This window comes from Hypanus sabinus, chromosome 16, assembly GCF_030144855.1.
Source record: "Hypanus sabinus isolate sHypSab1 chromosome 16, sHypSab1.hap1, whole genome shotgun sequence".
Classification (NCBI taxonomy): Eukaryota; Metazoa; Chordata; class Chondrichthyes; order Myliobatiformes; family Dasyatidae; genus Hypanus; species Hypanus sabinus.
In genome coordinates, this window is record NC_082721.1 from 29159503 (window position 1) to 29179922 (window position 20420).

Sequence of the window (20420 nt, forward strand, 5' to 3'; positions counted from 1 at the left end):
CACGTGTAACTTGACTTGTCCCAATCTTCCCTCTTTGCAGTCAAGCAATTCCCCATTGAAATCGAGCGGCTGGGGACTCCATGCCAGTTCCAAGCTGACGTAGCGTCCACAAGATTTTCCCTTCCTAAATCCTTTTTTGATACTATTGACTCTAAAATTTCACCTTATATATGGCAGAATAAAAATCCTAGACTAAGTAAAAAATATTTGCAGAAATCCAAAAATGGTGGTTTGGCTTTGCCAAATTTAAGATTTTATTACTGGGCAATTAATATTTGATATTTAATATTTTGGACACATGAAGTGGATTGTTAGTCTTCATTGGGTTAATCTTTAATGCAATTCGGCACAAGGATTTTCATTGGCTTCCATCTTAGGGACTTCGCTTCCCTTGGTTCTCTCTAAATTGAATAAACAAATGGTTAATCCTATAATTATACATTACAAATATGGTTTCAGTTTCATAAATTCTTTGGCTTGAATAAATTTATTTTATCAAGTCCTATTAAACTTGATATTTGACTATCAAGTCAAATTTTTTCTTTCAACCCTCTGTCATGGATCAAGCCTTTATTGTTTGGAAGATGAAGGGTATAATATGTTTTCATGATTTATTTTTGGATAACTGTTTCATGTCTTTTGAACAGTTGTCTAATAAATATAATTTGCACAGATCCCTTTTTTTTGGTATTTACAGTTTAGAGATTTTTAAAATACGATGTTACTGACCTTTCCGATTTCATATTCAACTGATATCATGGAAAAAATTTTAGGCTTAAATCCTTATCAAAAGGGTTTAATAGCAATCACTTACGGGATGATTATGAATATACAGCCAGATATATCTGATAAAATTAAAAACGAATGGGAGAAGGAACTTCAACTTTTTGTACCTATACAGAAATGGGAGAAAATTTTACAATTAGTTAATTTTTCTTCTGTTTGTGCTAAACATACAATGATTCAATTTTAAGTGGTACATAGGGTACATATGTCCAAAGATAAGTTAGCTCAATTTTATTCTCATATAAATCCGATCTGTGATAGATGTCATTCTGAGGTAGCCTCTTTGACTCATGTCTTGGTCTTGCTCTTAGAAAAGCTTTGGAAAGATATTTTTGATATATTCTCTACAATTTTACATATGGATTTACAACCTCATCCAATTACTCCAATTTTTGGCTTACCAATGATTGATTTGCCCTCTCCAGCTCGGCAGATGATTGCATTTGCTACCTTAATGGCTAGATGATCTATTCTATTGAACTGGAAAGAGATTAATCCTCCAACCACATGTCAATGGTTCTCCCAAACCATATCTTGTTTAAATTTAGAAAAAATTAGAAGTGGTACATTTGACCTCTCAGTTAAATTTGAAGAAACTTGGAGGCCTTTTATTCGACACTTTCATAGAACGTAATCTGACCTTTTCTGATTCCTTTATTTTATTCATTGATTTGAATAGAGGACCGGAGTTAACAACATTAAAGATTTTATTTGATATAATCAAATAGCCCAGCTTTGTTTAGTTCTGTTTTAGTTTAGTTTCTTTTTCGATTTCAATTTGGGTTTTTTCCCCCATCTTTTAATTTTTTTTCTACGTTGGGAATCAGTTTGGTAGGTCAATTATATTGGTGCTATTTATAGCTTTTTTTCCCATATGTTAATTACCAACAATGTATTCCCCACTCCCTTTATACTACTATGATTATTATGTATTTACTTTTGAAGAACTTAATAAAAAGATTGAAAAAGAAAGCTTTTCCCAGTCTAAATGCAATGGCCCTTGCACTCCTTGCAGAGACCACAGCTGGGGTGTGGCACAGCCAGGGAACGTCTAGTGCAACACCATTAACGCGCACATGCTGTTGTTAATGCTGAACTGCTGTCGAGACCCAGGGCAAAATTGCTGCACTTAGCTTAAGTTTAACGAGTTTTAATCTGCTTCCAAATTTCAAGAGAACTCGCATACAAAGTGTTTGGTACGAGTGTAGAGATGCATCCCTGAGTGATAGTCTTAACTGAACTGCAGTGTACTCAACTCTTCCAACTTATGCACAGTAATCACATGACTTATTAACGCACAAAATTTACAGTTAGATTTTCCCAATGTCCTTGGCTGTGCAGGTGATCAAGTCACTTGCTCCCAAGTAAATAACAGAGTTACTCACTGAAAACAGAAATATGAGTTGAACCCTTCCATGTTGGGAGTTTAAATTCAAATAACTAAATTTAAAAATCTGAAATTAAAAGTGACTCACACAAAACACTGGAGGAACTCGGTGAAGCAATACGTATGGAGGGAAATGGGCAGTCAATGTCTCAGACCAGCACTGGCTTCCCAAACATCAACTGCTCACTTCCTACCACTGATGTTGCCCTGCCTGCTGATGTGCCGCGGCATATCGTGTGTGTTGCTCAAGATCTCCATCATCTGCAGAATCTCGAGTCTCGGAATCAAAAGCAAAGCTAGTCTCTGTAACGGTGACCATAGAATCACCATCTGGTTCGAAGTTCTCCACTGGGGAAGGAAACCTGCCATCCTAACCAATCCAGCTTATATCTGAACCCAGATTCCACCATGTGGATTAATGCTTGCCTGCCTCCTCTGTTCGAGGGCAATAAATACCACCAGTTCAACAGCCTCACCACAGGTATCTAAAACCAAGGCTTGAGATAAGGTCCCACCCACAAAGGGAGCAACAGCTGTTATCCTGGTGTGAGTAAGATGAGCAATTCTTTTGAAACTACTATTGCAAGGCATAATGCGTCAAGGAGAAGAGCATTAACTCCTTCTGAGCCACAGTTAGATTTTAGAATAAAATTGCTCACCTCAGATTTGGAGATCACTTCATCTTCTGAATTACACTCGTCTGAATCCAGGGGCTTTTTCACTTCTTTCACACTACTTTCAGATTTAACTTTCTCTACTTTAATGTTCACTTTTTCTTTCTCCTTCTCCTTCAACTGCTTTTTCTCAGAGTAAGATGACGAAGAAATTCTCGGCGAGACACTGGGGAAAGTTTTTGGTGTCTCTGAAGTATTTTTCTTTTGCTTTTTAACATTGAGTTTCATGGAATCTACATTGGAGGGTCTCTTAATACTGGGCTTTGACTCTTGATGTAGATTCCCACTGCCTTTGGATGACAAGCTGTCCAGTTTAGATTCCTTGAAGGCTGGTTTTGGTTCTTTAGAAGTTGCCTTTGGAGGAGCTTTCTCTTCCTTTGAAATCTTGCTTTCTGCCGATTTCCGCGATAGCTCCTTGGAAGATTTACTGTGATCCTTCTCGGGTTCCTTCACGGCCGTCTTGCTTTCAGAGTCTTTTGCAGACCGTTCCTTGTGCTCTTTCGTGACCTTGTGAGGCTTTGACGATTTGCTGCTCTCCCTATTTGTGTCCTGATTGCAAAAGACAAAAGCAAGTCTCAAAACATGGTCTAAAATACAGCAAAGAAAGCCCAGCAGTGTCTCTACTTTCTGCGAAGGCTGAGGAAAGTCCATCTCCCACCCCCCGCTGTCCTCACCACATTCTACAGGGGTTGTACTGAGAGCATCCTGAGCAGCTGCATCACAGCCTGGTTCGGAAATTGCACCATCTCGGATCGCAAGACCCTGCAGCGGATAGTGAGGTCAGCTGAGAAGATCATCAGGGTCTCTCTTCCTGCCATTACAGACATTTACACTACACACTGCATCCACAAAGCAAACAGCATTATGAAGGACCCCACGCACCCCTCATACAAACTCTTCTCCTTCCTGCCATCTGGGAAAAGGCACCGAAACATTCGGGCTCTCACGACCAGACTATGTAACAGTTTCTTCCCCCAATTTATCAGACTCCTCCACACCCAGAGGTTGGACTGACATCTTACTGCCCTATTGTCCTGTTTATTATTTATGGTAATGCCTGCACTGTTTTGTGCACTTTATGCAGTCCTGGGTAGGTCTGTCGTCTAGTGTGTTTTTTTTTCTCTCTGTGTTGTTTTTTATGTAGTTCAGCCTAGTTTTTGTACTGAGTCATGTAACACCATGGTCCTGAAAAACATTGTCTCATTTTTACTATGTACTGTACATAGCAGTTATGGTCGAAATGACAATAAAAGTGACTGGACTTGACTTGAAAAGTACATGTCCAGATTCAATTTAACTCCTGGACACTGATTCTATTTCCATGATCACTTCATCCCACACTAAACTACAAACAGGACTACCACGTCCAGTATACATGTTCTCCCTGTGACCATGTGGGCTTCCCCCCCACCGGATGCTCCACTGTCCTCCCTGGTCGGTAGAGTAATGGGTACTCCTGGACCTGGTGGCTGGTATGAGGTTTATAGGCAGGAGAGAAAGAACAGATTACGGGGAAATAAGTGGGGGAATGTTGGTGTGCTGGGATTGCTCAGAGAGCCAATACAGGCTCAATGCACCGAATGCCCTCTTCCCTGAGAAATTTAAGATTTAATTTTTAACTAATGCCAACATTATACACTGATGTATAAGATGTTGAGAGGCATTGATCATGTGATTAGCCAGAGGCTTTATTCCAGGGCTGAAATGGCTAACACGAGGGGGCATAGCTTTAAGGTGCTTGGAAGGAGGTACTTGGGGGTGTCAGGGTTAAGTTTTCCACACAGAGAGTGGTGGGTGTGTGGAATGCATTGCCAGCGACTGTTGTGGTGGAGGATACAATAGGGTCTTTTAAGGGACTCTCAGATAGGTACATGGAGCTTAGAAAAATAGAGAGCTATGCAGTAGGGAAATTCTAGGCAGTTTCTAGAACAGCACAACATTGTGGGCCGAAGGGCCTGTAACGTGCTGTAGATTTCTATGTCAACTCTCCTTGAGCACAGCTCATGGTCAAACCATCAAATGCTAGGCAAAAAGTATGCACAATTCAAAACTTTGTCACAGCATATTCTGTTTGTGACGTACATGAAGAACATTTTCATCACTGTTTAGTTTGTAATCAACTTTTATAGAAATGTCAGAACCTGCTTGACAGACTATGATACCCTGCAAAGTGTCAGTGTTGCTGTTTGAATGTGAACGCAATATAGAGAGAGCAGCACACAGATCTTCACGATCTCCGCGGCCACCATAAACCAGATAACGGGTTCCGTAGTCGATATTATATTGAATATTTCCTACACTGTGTATACCAATCAAGCAGGCTGGTCTGCCTGGCATTCACACAGGTGAATGGAAAGACTCCGGACTTGTGCCCTGTAGAGAGTAGAATGGCTTTGGGTTGTCAGGAGACAAGTCACATGCCACAAGACGTCCAACCTCTGACCCGCTCTTGCAGCCATCATAATGATTTGACTGGGATAGTTGAAGTAACACTGTAACGTGTCAAGGATATGTGACTAGTTCCTCTTGTTCAATGTTACTTGCCAGTAATTCACCCATTTCTGAAGGCTAGCTGGGTCATGCTGATATACAGCCACGGCCTGCTTTATTTTTGGGGTGTTCAGAATGGAATTGAATAACATGCAAATACCCATTTCAAATTTTATTTTGGAATCACTTGGGCTGAGGGCAATATTCCCAAGTAACTTCTGCAGCAATGTCCTGGCTGAGGTGGTTGATCCCAATAAATTGATCCCAGGTAAAGTCAATTTAACAATGTTGCTAAATCAGACAGTTTTAGCAAAGTACAGGGTGTCCCTTCCACCCACCACTATAAAAAAAATTCTACCCTCACCTGCATCACCTCCACATCTGCCCCCATCCCATCTTCTGAACAGGGACAGAGTTTCCCTTGTTCTTACCGAACACTCCACAAGCCTCCGTCTCCAATGCATCATTCTCCATAACTTCTGCCATCCACAACAGGGTTCTACCACTAAGGACATCCTCAACCACATCACCTGTCCCTACACCTCCTCCCTCACCATCATTCAGGGCCCCAACCAGTCCTTCCAGGTGATGCGACACTTCACCTGTGAGTCTTTCAGAGCCAGCTACCGGTGTGGCCTCCTTTACATTGGTGAGACCCGACACAGATCGGGGGAACCACTTTATCAGGCACCTGCTCCCCATCGGCCAAAAAAAAGTGGGATTTCCTGGCCGCCACCCATTTCAATTCAACTTCCCATTGCCACAGGTTACTCCACTGCCGTGAAGAGGCCACTCTCACGTTAGAAGAGCAACACCCCCATATTCTGGGGGGGTCACCTCCAACCTGATCACATAAACATCAATTTCTCCAGCTTCTGGCAATTTCTCTCTCCTCTCCCTCCTCTGCCTTTCATTCCCCATTCTGATTCCCTTTTCACCGCTTCTCTTCACCTGCCCATCACCTTCCTCTGGTGCCCCTCCTTCCACTGTCCTCTCCAATCGATTCCTTCTCCTCCAGCCCTTTACCACTCCCACCTATCCCCTTCCCTGCCCCCCCCCACCAGGTTTTCCTCATCACCTCTTTATTCTGGCTCCTTCCCCCTCTTTCTAGTCCTGACGAAGGACCTCGGCCTGAAACATCGACTGTTTATTCAACTCCACAGACGCTGCCTGAGCCCTTCCAGCAGTGTGTGTGTGTCTTGCTCAAGGTTTCCATCATCCCCAGAATTGCTTGTATTTATAGTCTTGGTCAGAACTGCTGAGTGGACAGAGTGAGGTTCTCGGTAACTGTGAGGCAATGGTTCGTTCCAAGGTTCCAGGTTGAAAGCCAACAACTGACCCCATGGAATGGGTAATAATGGGTGCAATTTTCCACTAAGTTTGAGCAATAAACTGGGGGAGGAAATTCCTCTCTCAATACAGCACCCACAGAGATTCAATGACAACAAGTTCTCCAACAGCAAGTGGCCTGGTCCGTACCACCCAAGCTGTGAAAGTGAAAACTGCCTCCATTACTTACCTTTAAAGAAAAAGGAACTGAAAATATTCGGAATCCATACCGTACGAAACAAGGGTCCCAGTACTGACCTTTGAACCATGAGACGGTTTGCTTTTCTTTGGATCTGAGAATGCAGACAGTGGAATTGTGGGTAACATCGGATAGTCTGGGCTTGGTTTAAAGATTATGTCAGTTCCTTCAGGCATCACCATAACCTAAAATAAAACAATCATAATGTCTGCAAAATCTTCTTAGAATAATGTCCACTTTGCACTAAATTTGACTTTTTTTTGTTCTAATTGTTTTTCTTATTTAAGAAAATGTCTACTATCAGAGGCATTGAAGGTGGGGGGGGGTAGGTTCAAGGGGGATGTGAGGGGCAAGTTTTTTAACTGAAAGAGTGGTGGATGCCTGGTACGGTGGTTGAGGCAAATACTTTGGAGGCTTTTAAAAGAAGTTGGATAAGCACATGGATGTAAGGAAGGTGAAGGGATATGGACATCGGGATATGGAGGGATTACTGTTAGGGCAGTTTTGATTTGCTTTTTAGCTTGTCTGGCACAATGTTGTGGGCCGAATGGTCTGTTCTTCAGCTCTACTGTCCTATTTCCATTTCTTAAAAATTATCTATAATTTATGTTTCTCTCATGCGCCATGGGCCAAGCAAGTTTGCCATTGCTCCAGTGCATATGACAATAAACTCAACTTTGCTTACTGGATGGTCAAATCATACACAGATTGGAAACCTATTTGACATGGCCTTCAACATTAATTCAAGTCAAAGTCATCAAATATATTCCTTCTATTTCAAGGTTACACCTAAAGTGTACAATATCCTCGGTTTTAACTCTTCAGCAGCAATCCAACCATAGGATACGCTTACATACACAAACATACAATGCTTCAGCCACTGCCTCCAAGAGGACCACAACCTGGTTGTAGGGTTTGCTGCCTTGCCTGCCTCAATGCCCCGGAGAGTTATGTTGGCTGGAGTCACGGCTTTATTCTTTGGCTCTCGGTAGGGCCACCCATGCCAAACAGGTCAAAGGGTAGAGGCCAGACTAAGAGTGGTCCACCGGTCCTCCAGGTTTAGGAGATCAGGTCAGGGCCAACAACACCGACTGTTACAGAGAAAACAATGAATGATCCTCCCACATCTGAGTGTGACGGTATTCCTGAGTCTCCATTTGGGACTTGCGTGACTGACAGTGAAAACCGAGAGGAAGCTACCAGCACGATGAAGGAAGCCCAGAGCACGGCCAGAAATGGAGGACCTCCTCTGCCACCCTAGACGCCAGTGGCTTAACGGACTGCAAGTAAACAAGCCACAAAACAGTATACCCCTTCCTTTCCCTGAACACTCGGGGAGGAAAAAAGCCAAATCACAGCAAATACTGATGCAGTGTAGTATAAACAGGCTATTTCCTCAAAAGCCACCTCAACTCGTGCTGCATCTCTCTTTCCTCTTGGTTCTGCTCCACGACCAGGCACCCACCCCAACTCTCCCACCCATCCTGAGAGCAGGGCACTGTCTTGTAAAGGAAGCACCGTTACGTGCTCCACCCAGAGGTCTGCGACTGGAGTGGTTTTGCAGGGGTCTGTTCCGGGACCCCTGCTCTATTATTCTGGTGTGACTCGGGCGAGAACGTGCAAGGCTGGATTGGCAAGGTTGCAGATGACAAAGGTTGGAGGTGTGGTGGAGAGTGTAGAAGGTTGTCGTGAGTTACAGTGGGACGCTGACAGGATGGGGTACTGGCAGATAGAGTTCAGCCTGGAAAACTGCAAAGTGAAGGTTAAACTTAATGACAGAATTCTTTACAATGTGGCGGAACTTGGGGTCCACGCAGGTTGGTAGCTAAGAAGGTGTATGCTGTGTTGGCCTTTGTTAGTCAGGGGGCTGAGTTCATAAGCCACGAGGCAAGGTTGCAGCTCTATAAAACTCTGGCTAGACCACTCTTGGAGTATTGTGTTCAGTCCTGGTCGCCTCATCTTGGGAAGAATGTGGAAGCTTTAGAGAGGGTGCAGAGGAGGTGCCCCAGGATGCTGCCCGGATTAGACAGCATGTCTTATGAGGGAAAAGTTGAGCAAGCTAGGGCTTTTCTCTTTGGAGTGAAGGGGAGGATGAGAGGAGAGTTGAGGTAGTGTATAAGATGTTAAAGGGCACAGAGTTGACAGCCAGCACCTTCTTCCCAGGACGGTCATAAGCAATACGAGAAGTGATCGGAGGAAAGTACACAGTGGTAGGCATTTCTTTCAACAGAATGATAACCGCTAGGAACACACTGTCAGGGTGGTGGTAAAGGCAGAAACATTTGAGACATTTAAGAGACACTTACATAACGAAACAGATTAAAAAATGGAGGGATATGTGGGAGGGAAGTGTTAATTTGATCTTAGAGTGGGTTAAAAGGTCAGCACAAAATTGTGGGCTGAAGGGCCTGTACTGTGCTGCAACCTTCTATGTTTCATACTTGAACTGCTGTCTACCCGCTAATGCTCTGTGCGGTTATGCTGCTTCTGGGGGCCAAGGAGGCTGGAGCTTTCCATCGGCTTTACAAAGAGGACTTTGCATGTCTCCGAAGGATCACTACTGCCAGTGAACAAAGACTCACTTCTGCCCAGTAGGAAGCCATCAAACGAGAGGCAAACTGCTCTGCTTTGATAAGGTATTCTCAGGAATGGGAAAAAATCCAGCCAAGTGAGGAACTATAGTGCATTGCCAAGTGGCAGAAACTTACTCCTCCTGCCCTTACAAGCTTGCGTCGAAATTCCTTGGTTGGGTTGTTAAAAGTGAGTTTCTCACAGCGTAGATGGTTCACGGGCGGGTTCCCTTCCAGGTTTAGGAATAAATCATATGTAAAACAGACTTTCTTCGGTTCTTCCTAATCAAAGAAAAATAATCATTTAGAACCCATTCAAATGTGAACGCGCTTTAATATAAAATTTCATAAGGAAGATGTGATGCACTTAAAGCAAAAATTCCAAAATAGCTGATTAAAATATCAATTAAATGCTCAAAGCAGTGGTCACATCAGTACTTGATGGATGATGTTCACAAATTAACGTACAAAATGTGGCAATGCCACAGACCTGCCAGTGTCACTGAAATCTTTCTGCTTTGCGTTTCTGTTACAGCATTATTTTTAATATTATCATAGAATAAAACAGTATAAAAACAAACCCTTCAGCCCATCAACTCTACCCTATCTTATTCTTCCCACACTCCCACATTCTACCTCAATTTTTTTTTGCTTTATTTTTGGGATACAGTATGGAGTAAGCCCTCCGGCCCTTCCGAGTCACGGCACCCAGCAATCCCCGGATTAATCCTGGCCTAATCACAGGACCAATTAACCTACCATCCGGAACACCTTTGAACTGTGGGAGGAAACCAGAGCACTTGGAGGAAACCTGTGCAGTCAGAGGGAGAACGTTCAAACTCCTATCACAAACGAGAGAAAATATACAGATGCTGCAAATCCAAGCAGTGCACACAGAATGCTGGAGGATCTCAGCAGCCCAGGCAGCATCTATGGAAAAGAGTACAATTGCCATTTTGGGCTGAGACTCTCCAGTCCCGCCAAAGGGTCTCAGCCCGAAACACCAACTTCTTTTATCATTGTTCATTGTTGCCCCTTGAGGTACAGCACAGAATGGGCCCTTGTGGCCCCTCAAGCTGGGCCGCCCAGCAATCCCCCGATTTAATCCTAGCCTACTCCTGGGACAATTTGCAATTTAACCTACCAACTGGCCCATCTGTGGGCCGTGGGAGGAAACCCACGCGGGCACGTACAGACTCCTTACTGACAGCAGCGAAAATTGAACCCTGGTCGCTGGTACGGTAAAGTGTTGTGCTGACCACTACGCTACCCTTTATTTCTTAGTTCTGGTGCAGGATCTTTGAATCTGAATCACATTTATTGTCACTGACAAGCATCATGAAACGTATTGTACTTGTACTATACTACTGCCATACAATAAATTACCATAAGTTACAATATCAATAGATAGTAGAAGACGATTAAAGAGATTAAAAAAAGGTTCAGAAGTCTAAAATCAAATCTTTGATTTTAAACATGAACCATTCCTCTTTCCACAGGACGTTCCTCACCAGAGTATTTCTAGCATTTTCTACTCTAAATTCATATTTCCACCATCTCATTTTTACTCAAAACATCCAGCTCTGACCACAAGGTGGCAGTGTGTCCCCCTCCACAACCTCCCAAAGCTGCCCAAGATTAGAAATCAGAATTTAAATTATCTTGCAAGATTCGGATGTACAAACAAAAAATGTTTTAAATACTCAGTAGGTCAGGCAGAGACAGTTTTTGTTTCAGATTACCCTTCTTTCAACGTCAGCAGTTTATTGTTTTTTTTCCTAAAATTCAGAAGTAGCTTTACTTTTTCCAATAAGCCTGTCAACTGAAAGGTCTGTTTCCCTCAACTTAATTTTGTCGTCTCGGTATGCTGAGTGTCAATTAAAAATGTCTCTAGATCCTCTTAAATGTTCCCACTAATTCGGACACTCCACCGACTCGATCTCTCCTAGAAGGCTGGCCTGGGACTCTCGCCCCAGTTTCTCTCTGTAACTAGACTTGAGAATGTGCCACTTGAGTGTGCGCACAGCGGTGACAAGAAGGGGACTGACTGGAGACAGTGCAGGAGCTCGCAGCTGAGGAAGAAAACCAATCACGATTGGGATGATGGACAGAACAGGGTTGAAGAGCCAAATTGAAGGAGGCTTCAGCACAAGTTCTCAAGTTCTTCTGCACTTGCATTTTTTCCCCTGTAGAATTGCAGTCTCAAGTAATATTTCTTCCACTGAGAGCTATTTATTTAGTGATACAGCTTGGAGTAGACACCTCCGGTCCTTTATGCCATGTTGCCCCAGCAATCCCCGTTAACCCCAAGCTAATCACAGGACAGTCTACAGGGACCAATCAACCTACCTGGTAGGTCTTGGTCTGTGGGAGGAAACCAGAGTTCTGGGGAAAACCCAGACTCCTCACAGAATGGCGCTGGAATTGAGCTCAGAACTCTGGAGCGCCGCGAGCTGTAACAGCCTTGCACTAACTGCCACGCTACCGTCACCCCGAACTTTTCTGCAGCCTGTACCCACGCTCCTTTCTGCTCAGTGTGGTAGGAAGTGTCTGCTACCATACCTATCTGTGCAGAGGCCTCAGAGCCAGCAGAATGGGATTGGGCACCTCTTGCAGGGCTGTGGGCTGTGGCAAAAAGTGAAACCAACAAAGAGAGGCAACAACATCCATAGACCAACAGGAACTGGATAAATCAGGCAATCGGACAGTTGGGTGCTCCTTCAGCTGCTTGGCTGCCATTTAGTCAGGTGAAGGTTAGAAGGGGGATTTAACCAGGATATATGGTGCCAAATGGCAGCAAGATTGACCAAGAAATGCTGATCTATCTTCTCCACAAGGTCCCAGTGAAGGTTTGCTGCACTAATTATTCCCGAACAATATGATCTTCTGTGCTAGGCACCCCTTTCAAGAGCACTCCGGAAATTAGGGGCTATTGATCTAAATTCCCAAGCCAAAAATATTTTGGTAATGCTAATGGATGATAAATATCGACCAGCACCCTGCTTCTCTGGAAGTACCAAAGCCACCGTGTCAGTAGCACGTGCCCACGCTGGAAACCAGTGCCGTCTGCGCTACGATCCCAGGTTCTTCATGTGCAGAACTGAATCTTTCTCTACAGCAGGGGTTCCCACCCTCCTTATGCCATGGACCAACACCATCAAGCAAGGGGCTAGTGGATCCCACGTTGGAGATCCCTGCTCTCCATCAGGAGGGGTTTTGGAACCTTGAAGCTATGGAGTGCCCAGCTCGAGCATGCCTTTAATGGAAGAATCTCAGAGCACAATGGCATTCCACTCGTCACCCTTCCCTCATCACCAAGAGTGCTCAGGAAACTGAAACCAATCACTTAATATACAGCAGGTCAGTCAGCCACAGATAAAGCAATTCACAAGAATGTTCTTGACGGGGGGGAATAGGGACACTGACAGACAGAAATACAGTGTCACTCTGCTGGTCCCCCCCCCCCCACCACTCTTTTAGTTAGTCAGTTAAAATTAAAGGTTCAACATAAGCAGAGAGAGGTACCTTGTTCTTGAAATATACATCGATTGGCAAAATAAATCCAGCATATCCGGACTCCTCCACTTTATAAGGTGGCTCCTTACAAACTAAGTTGGAAGAAAGAAATATGAAGTTACTGTTAGACCCACATCTGAAAGCTCGTTGGCAGCACATACTGACGGTCTCTTTCAAACAATAAGCAATAAAACAGCCACATTTATTCAGTTGCTTAAAGAGCATCAACAGCATACTCCTGTAGAGATCATTCTCTCTTGGCATCAGATCTTTTTTTTAATTCGCAAAACTAACATTTCAACTTTGAAAAACACTTCAGCCTCCAGTTCATGTCTTTCCCCCCCTTCACTTTAAAGGAACTGGATACTCATAAGCTGGATACTCTAAGCCTTTTCTGCATCCACAATCTCACCAAGTAATATGTAAACAAGAGGAGGGGGCAGTGTCCATGATCAATTAATGCCACACCCTCATCAAATATAATTGTAACAACTGAGGAAAGAATAATCTATTACAGCAGAGATCCCAGGAAATTCACACAAGATACACTCTCCACCAACTTCATTGGTCGCTAGGGTTGTTAAGAAGGTGTACGGCGTGTTGGCTTTCAGTAGTAGGGGGACTGAGTTCAAGAGCCGCGAGGCAGCGAGAGACCTGCCGAAGGGTCTCGGCCTGAAACGTCGACCGCGCTTTCTTCCCCATAGACGCTGCCTGGCCTGCTGAGTCCCTCCAGCATGTTGTGAGCGTAGCTCTGCAAAATCCTGGTTAGTCCACACTTGGAGCAATGTGTTCACTTCTGGTCCCCTCATTCGAGGAAGCTTTAGAGAGGGCGCAGGGGAGCTGCCTGGATTATAGAGGTTGAGTGAGCTGTGGCTATCCTCTTTGGAGCGAAGGAGGATGAGAGGTGATCAGATAGAGGTGGACAAGATGGTAAGAGGCACAGACAGAGTGGGCGGCCAGAGTGGAAATGACTAATGTAAGGGGAATAATTTAAGGTGATTGGAGGAAAGTATAGGGGGGATGTCGGAGGTACCTGTTTTTTTTTTAAAACAGTGGGTGTGCGGAACACACTGCCAGGTTGGTGATAAATGCAGATACATCAGGGACATTTAAGAGAATGTTAATAAAACCATAAGACATAGGAACAGAGTTAGACCATTTGGCCCATTGAGTCTACTCCAGCATTCCATCATAGCTGATCTATTATTCCTCTCAAACCTTTTCTCCCATCTTCTCCCCATAATCTTTGACACTTTTACTAATTAAGAACTAATCAATCTCTGCTTTAAACATACCCAATGATTTGGCCTCCACAACTACCTGCAGCAATGAATTCCACAGATTCACCATTTTTAGAAAAATGGAGGGCTATGTGGTTAGATTGATCTCATAGTCGGTTAACATTGTGGGCTGAATGGTGAGGTTCTAATTAGAGAAACTGTAGAATGGGCGTTTCCAACCTTTTTTATGCCACAGACCCCTACCATTAACCGAGGGGTCTGTGCACACCAGGTTGGGAGCCCCCTGCTCTAGAAGATAACAATTTTAAATTAATTTGTTTTATTTATAGCGATACAGCATGGAGTAGGCCCTCTGGCCCTTCGCATTGTGCCATCCAGCCACACCTGATTTAACCCCGGTCGAATCACAGGACAATTTGCAGTGACCAGTTAACCTACCAACTGTTACATCTTTGGACTGTGGGGAGAAACCGGAACACCCAGAGGAAACACACATGGCCACGGGGGGAGGGAAACCAGCAAACTCCTCACAGTCAGCGGCAGGAACTGAACCTGGGTCACTGGCAAAAGCGTGTGCTAACCACTACGCTACCATACTGCCCCTAATGGATCTACTGAGTGTGCTTACAGGAAAAACGAATCTCAGGGTTGTACACAGTGACATAGGATGTACTTCGATAATAAATTTACTTCAAACTCACCGGTGCTAGCAATTGCTTTCTGTTGACGGCTTAGCAAAGTTCTGCTCAGTTTATTTTTTTCTCACTGGTTTTATTAACCGCAATGTTGCATGCTCTTCTTAAACCTCCCCTTTTAAGATCCCTCGAGTTACTCACTGAAATTAGCCAAGGTAAGAGCGGAGGACAGCTCAGCAGAATGAGCACCTTTCGTACTGGAAACCAGTTCCCTTCCTATGTGAGATCGCCAAGTGTGAATGTGTGGCTTGCTGCCAGCAAAACAGATGGGAAAAGAAATCCTCAACAATCTGGAACAAAATACCAGCACAACATCCCAACCTTTGGTCACGGCCGCAGCTTAAAAAAAAATCCTTCAATCAAAGCTACCACCAGATTACTTTCTGCCGCATGATAAGCGAGCAAAAACCCTGAAAATAAAACTTATCTCAGAAACTGTAGCTTTAGTATTTTTGAAGAGAACTACAAGTCAAGACTTAAAATCGAAGCATCATGTATTTAAAGCCCTTGTTTCTATTTTTAGTGTTCTAGAAAATGCATCTAATCTTGAGTATTTTATCTTAATGCAGTTGCAATGATTTTAATCAACTTGCTGAAAGTACCACAAACTGAATTGAAACCCTTTGCACCTCTCCAGATATAGTGGTGCTTCCTTGCTGTGGAGAACCGTTTACAATATAGCTGTGACTGAGTGTTAGTCAGACAACTACATAGCCTGCACAGAGATTATAATCAGAGCAGCACTGACTGCTTGTATCTCAGCTGTAGGTATTATTTAGTCCATGGAGCTTTGAGATACTTTTGTTAAAGTTGCATAGCTTTAGCTACAATAAAAAACATGGTGGGGGTGGGGAAGGGGATGTGAATGGAACAAGAGGCGAAAGGGGAAAGGAAAAAGAGTCGAGCTTAAGCTGCAGTTCAGTCAGGTGCAGACAATATGCAATAGGTTGCAGTTTTTGCATCTCACAAAAAACCACTAGGAAACTGCAGAGAGTGCGAGACATGCAAAGCGAATGTTCAGCAGACACCGTAACACAAAGCGGAGAGAAAAGTCCTTTAGCTCCCCCCCCTCTCTCTCTGCCCCCTTCAGCCACCCTCCCTCACAGACCATCAATCACAAATCCCACACTTTTTTTATTATTACTTGAGGGGCAAGAATAGTGGTACTATCATTGGGTACTTGGCAAATTTTCGCAAAGTGTGAGTGGGGTGTCCGAGGTGCGCGGAGCAACCGGCTGGTGTGCTTACGGACAATAATTCTCCCTCTCCCAGTGTGTAGTGCCCTCCTGTTTCAAATCGTCCTTCATTGTCCCAGCACTTTTGACCCCGTCATGAAGGGGGGAAACGGGTAAGGCCGGCCAACAGGGCTCTGGTGAAGCTGTGTAGGCCGATCCCCTGTACAGTGAATAGAATGGATTACAGAACCATTGATAAACTCCAACCATACCACTGACTGGATGACAGGAGATCATCTATGGCCTACGCTCCAAGGGGAACTAAGGGTCCAAGGAGAAGACGACTGCACATTGAACAATACACCTGAAGATATAAAAACGCATACATAAAAGACATTGTCAGTGGTCATCCAAAATACACACAAAATGGTGGAGGAACTCAGCAGGTCAGGCTGCACAGAGGAGAATATATAGCTGACATTCCAAGTCAAGACCGTTCATCAGGACTGAAAAGGAAGGGTCAGAAGCCAGAATAAGGTGCTTGGGGCGGGGGGGGGGGGGGGTAGGTAAGGAGAATAAACTGGCAGGTGATTGGTAGATGAGGGGGGAATGAAGTTAGAAGCAGGAAGGTGATAGGTGGAAGATGGAAAGGGCAAAAGAAGGAGGAAACTGATTGGAGGAGGCAGTGGACCACGGAAGAAAGGGAAGGGGTAGAGAACCAGAGGGAGTTGATAGGCAGGTGAGGAGCAGAGACTGAGTGAGAGAAGAACCAGGATGGGGAATGGACAGAGAGGAGGTGAAATGGGAGAAATCAATGCTCACGTTATCCATTTGTTATCGCTCCTTCAGACTGAGCTTGGCCTCATCATGGCAGTAGGTTCGGCCATGGGCAGACATGACAGAATGGTAATGGGAAGCCAAATTGAAATGAGGAGCCACCAGGAGGTCCTGCCTTTCAGGGGCAACAGAGCGAAGGCAGCTGTCCAAGCGGTCCCCAGTCTGCACCAGGTCTTGCCAAAATAGAGGAGACAGGAGCACTGAATCAAATCAATGGCCCCAGCAAGTGTGAAGATACAGTGCCACCTCACCTGGAAGGGTTGTTTGGGGCCCTGAATGATGGTGAGGGTGGAGGTGTAGGGGCAGGTAAAGCACCTATCACGCTTGCAGGGGCAAGTGCCAGGAGGGAGAACAGTGGGAAAGGACAAGTGGACAAGGGAGTTACATAGAGAGAAATCCTCATGGAAAGCCAGGAGGTAGGGGGAAGATGTGCCTAGTGGCAGGATCTTGCTTCACATAGCAGATGTTATGAAGAATGATGTGCTGGATTTGGAGACCTGTGGGGCGGTAGGCAAGGACAAGGAGAAGCATATGCCCATTATGATGGTAGGAGGACGGGGTGAGGGCAGATATGTGGGAAATGGAGGAGATGAGGATGAGGGGAGCATCAACAGTGGAAGGAAACCTTGTTCTTTGAAAAAAAGACATCTCAAGTGTTCTGGAATGGAATGCCTCCTCCTCAAAGCAGATGGGGTGGAGACAGAGAAATGGACAGAAGGGAACAGTATTTTTTATAAATGGCAGGGTGGGAAAAGGTATAATTAAGATAACTGTGAGAGTTAGTAGGTTTGTAAAAAAAAATACATTAGTGGATACTCTGTTTCCAAAGAGATGTCAGAAATGGACCCATGATGAAAAACTGCTGACTCTTTTCAGGAAGTCCCAAAAATAATTCAGCTAATGAAGTAATTTTCAAACGCAGACAATATTAAAATATAGATACACAGAACCCAATTTGCTCCCAGCAAGTCCCCACTAATCAGCTCTTGATCATTCCATTCCCCATACCATTTCATACCGGCATCAACCCTCTCTCTTCCCAGTCCTGATGCAGTCTCAACCCAAACGTCCACTACCCACTTCCCTCCATAAATGTTGCCCGACCCACTGAGTTCCTCCAGATCCTTTGTGTTTTGTACCAGCAATATAGGATCTGTTCTTTTTCAGAAACCAAAGTTTGTTTCCCAGAGATCCTGTACGTCAACTGGCAGAGCAGCCTGGCCCTCAACATGCCAAGTTCACCATCACCGACAATACCAGCATTCCACTCTCCAGCGTGGACCTTGGACTCACACAGCAGCAGGAGTACCAAAGGTCACAAAAAAGTGACGGCAGTTCTCTGGGAAGGTACTCACATTTAGATAAAAGTCCAGCAGGCGTAGTTTACTTGGATTTTTTTTGGCAGGCATTGACTAATTTCCTCACAGACTATTAAAATGATTGTGGTTTGTGGGAGTAAGACAAGCTATCTTAATGGAAGCATGTAAGGGAGGTTGCTTTATTTGAAGATGGAACAGAGTGGTAGAGATGGCAAAGGACCCCAGCTTTTTTTTCTGGGAAAACGAGCTGTTAACTGTAGATAAGAGATTTGAAAGGAAACAACATAACCACAAACATTGCTTCAGTTTGCGAGCATGTGTAGGAGAACAACTTGAACTACACGTTCCAAGATGCTAGTGATAAACGGGTTTATAAGCACAAATATCTGTGCCTTTTACACAATGCTCATAGTGAGCATTACTGAGCTTCTGTAGCTTGAGCACTTACTGGAGGTAATGCTAATACAATTGTAGTTATAAATAGATCATGTCGCTTTTAAAATCTCCTCAACTGTTCAAATGACCAACTTCCTGTAGAATTGGTTGACTAGACCTGGGAAAATAATGTAGATAAATGTGTCCCACGTTACAAATTAACGCGTTTCCAGGGTGCCGCGTGCTTTATCTTAAGTAAACAAGGCAACGTGCTTTTTTTTAAAAGACCACACAATTCCTAACTTGTGTGACAGTACTTTGTGGTTAGCGCAACACTATTACAGCTCGGGATGTTGGAGCTCATCCTGTCTGTCAGAAATTTGTGCGTCCTTCCTGTCAGCATGTGCATGTCCTCTGGGAGCTCCCACAGCCCAGAAGATGGTTAGTGGGTTAACTGGTCATCGTAAATTGTCCTGTGATTACACTAGGGTTAAATAGGTGGGTTGCTGGGCCAGAAGGGCTTGTTCAACACTGTATCTCTAAATTAATCAATCCTGAAACACAAAGCCCTAATGTGCCTGGGGATGGGGCAAGTAATCAATAGAGAGGCTACTGATAATTAAATGACAAGGACAATACTGTAATGCATAAATTTACTTTTATACTTAGCCCAGTGAAGTTGTGGAAACTCAAAGGAGGAGCCACTGAGACTAGCAAACCATTGAATGCAGCACTCGAAGTCAAATAGCAGTGATCATTATGGGCTTGATAAATATTCCAAAAGTCTGCTTTACAGATCTTATCAAAACACTCCAGAACATGGAACAACTTCAAAAATCCCTTCACCTGCCCCTTAAAGAGTTGGTTCCACCTTAGAAGATGATATGTATTCTGGCAATATCTTCCAAGCACCTGATTCTCAGTAAGAGAACTGCCTATTTTCTTTGCATCACAGGGAACAGGGAACTGCATTTTTCTGTGCAAGAGAAACTGACTCAAGAAACTGCAAGTGCTGTAAACTTGAGCAAAAAAAAAACAAATTGCTGGAGGACCTCAGCAGGTCAGGGGCATCTATGAAGAGTAATGGTCAGTCAAAATTTTGACTCAAGACCTTCCATCTGAAAATGGGGGCCCTCTTCCAACCAGTGTGAATGAGCTGTTAGTCAAAATATCAAAAGAAATATTGTAGGTTCTGAATAAGGACCAGAGATCACTTATTCCAAAACATGAAAGCAGACAGTTTTTCCATTATTTTAGTCTTTGGTACTAACTTTTGAAAAAATAAATTGAAGTTCCGAATGTGATATCTACTGAGTACAATTTTCTAAAAAGGACCAGTGAAGCTGCCCTGAAGCATTACTCCCTTAGTAAGGTCATCGTAAAATGCTCGATGTGCACCCAGCTTGAAGTGACTTGGAACAAGTGATAGCCATTCCAAACCATGAAGGTCATAATCAAAAAGAACTTTGCATCCCTCTAAGCCTATTTTGGTGGATGCGTCAAGGAAAGTGACCATCAGAATGTTATCATTTATCCCCAGGCAAATTGAACTCAAAAGCTAGGAGTTTGTACTTCAGTAATACAGGGTGAGACCACGCCTGGAATACTACGTTCAGTACTGGTCTCTCCCTGGAACCCCTCCTCCTTCCCCTTCCCCTATGGTCCACTCTCATCTCCTATCAGATTCCTCCCTCTCTAGCCCTTTACCTATTCTACCCATCTGGCTTCACCCGGCCCCCTATTTCCCCTCCCCTCCCATCTTCTTTATTTTAGTGTCTCCTTCTTTCCAGTCCTGAATAAGGGTCTCGGCCTGAAACATCAACAGTT

At 44.1% G+C, this 20420-nt stretch overlaps 1 protein-coding gene across 5 annotated transcripts in view; it reads right to left on the reverse strand.

Moving 5' to 3' along the window:
* LOC132406161 (protein ENL-like) overlaps positions 1–20420 on the reverse strand; it is a 110738-nt gene that overhangs the window by 25189 nt on the left and 65129 nt on the right. For all 5 annotated transcript variants that reach the window (XM_059991438.1, XM_059991439.1, XM_059991441.1 and 2 more), the window contains exons 3-6: positions 12961–13043; positions 9574–9717; positions 6925–7050; positions 2833–3396 (exon numbers count right to left, since the gene is read on the reverse strand). In XM_059991438.1, coding sequence (XP_059847421.1) covers positions 2833–3396; positions 6925–7050; positions 9574–9717; positions 12961–13043 — 917 coding nt within the window. The remainder of the gene's footprint in view (positions 1–2832; positions 3397–6924; positions 7051–9573; positions 9718–12960; positions 13044–20420) is intronic.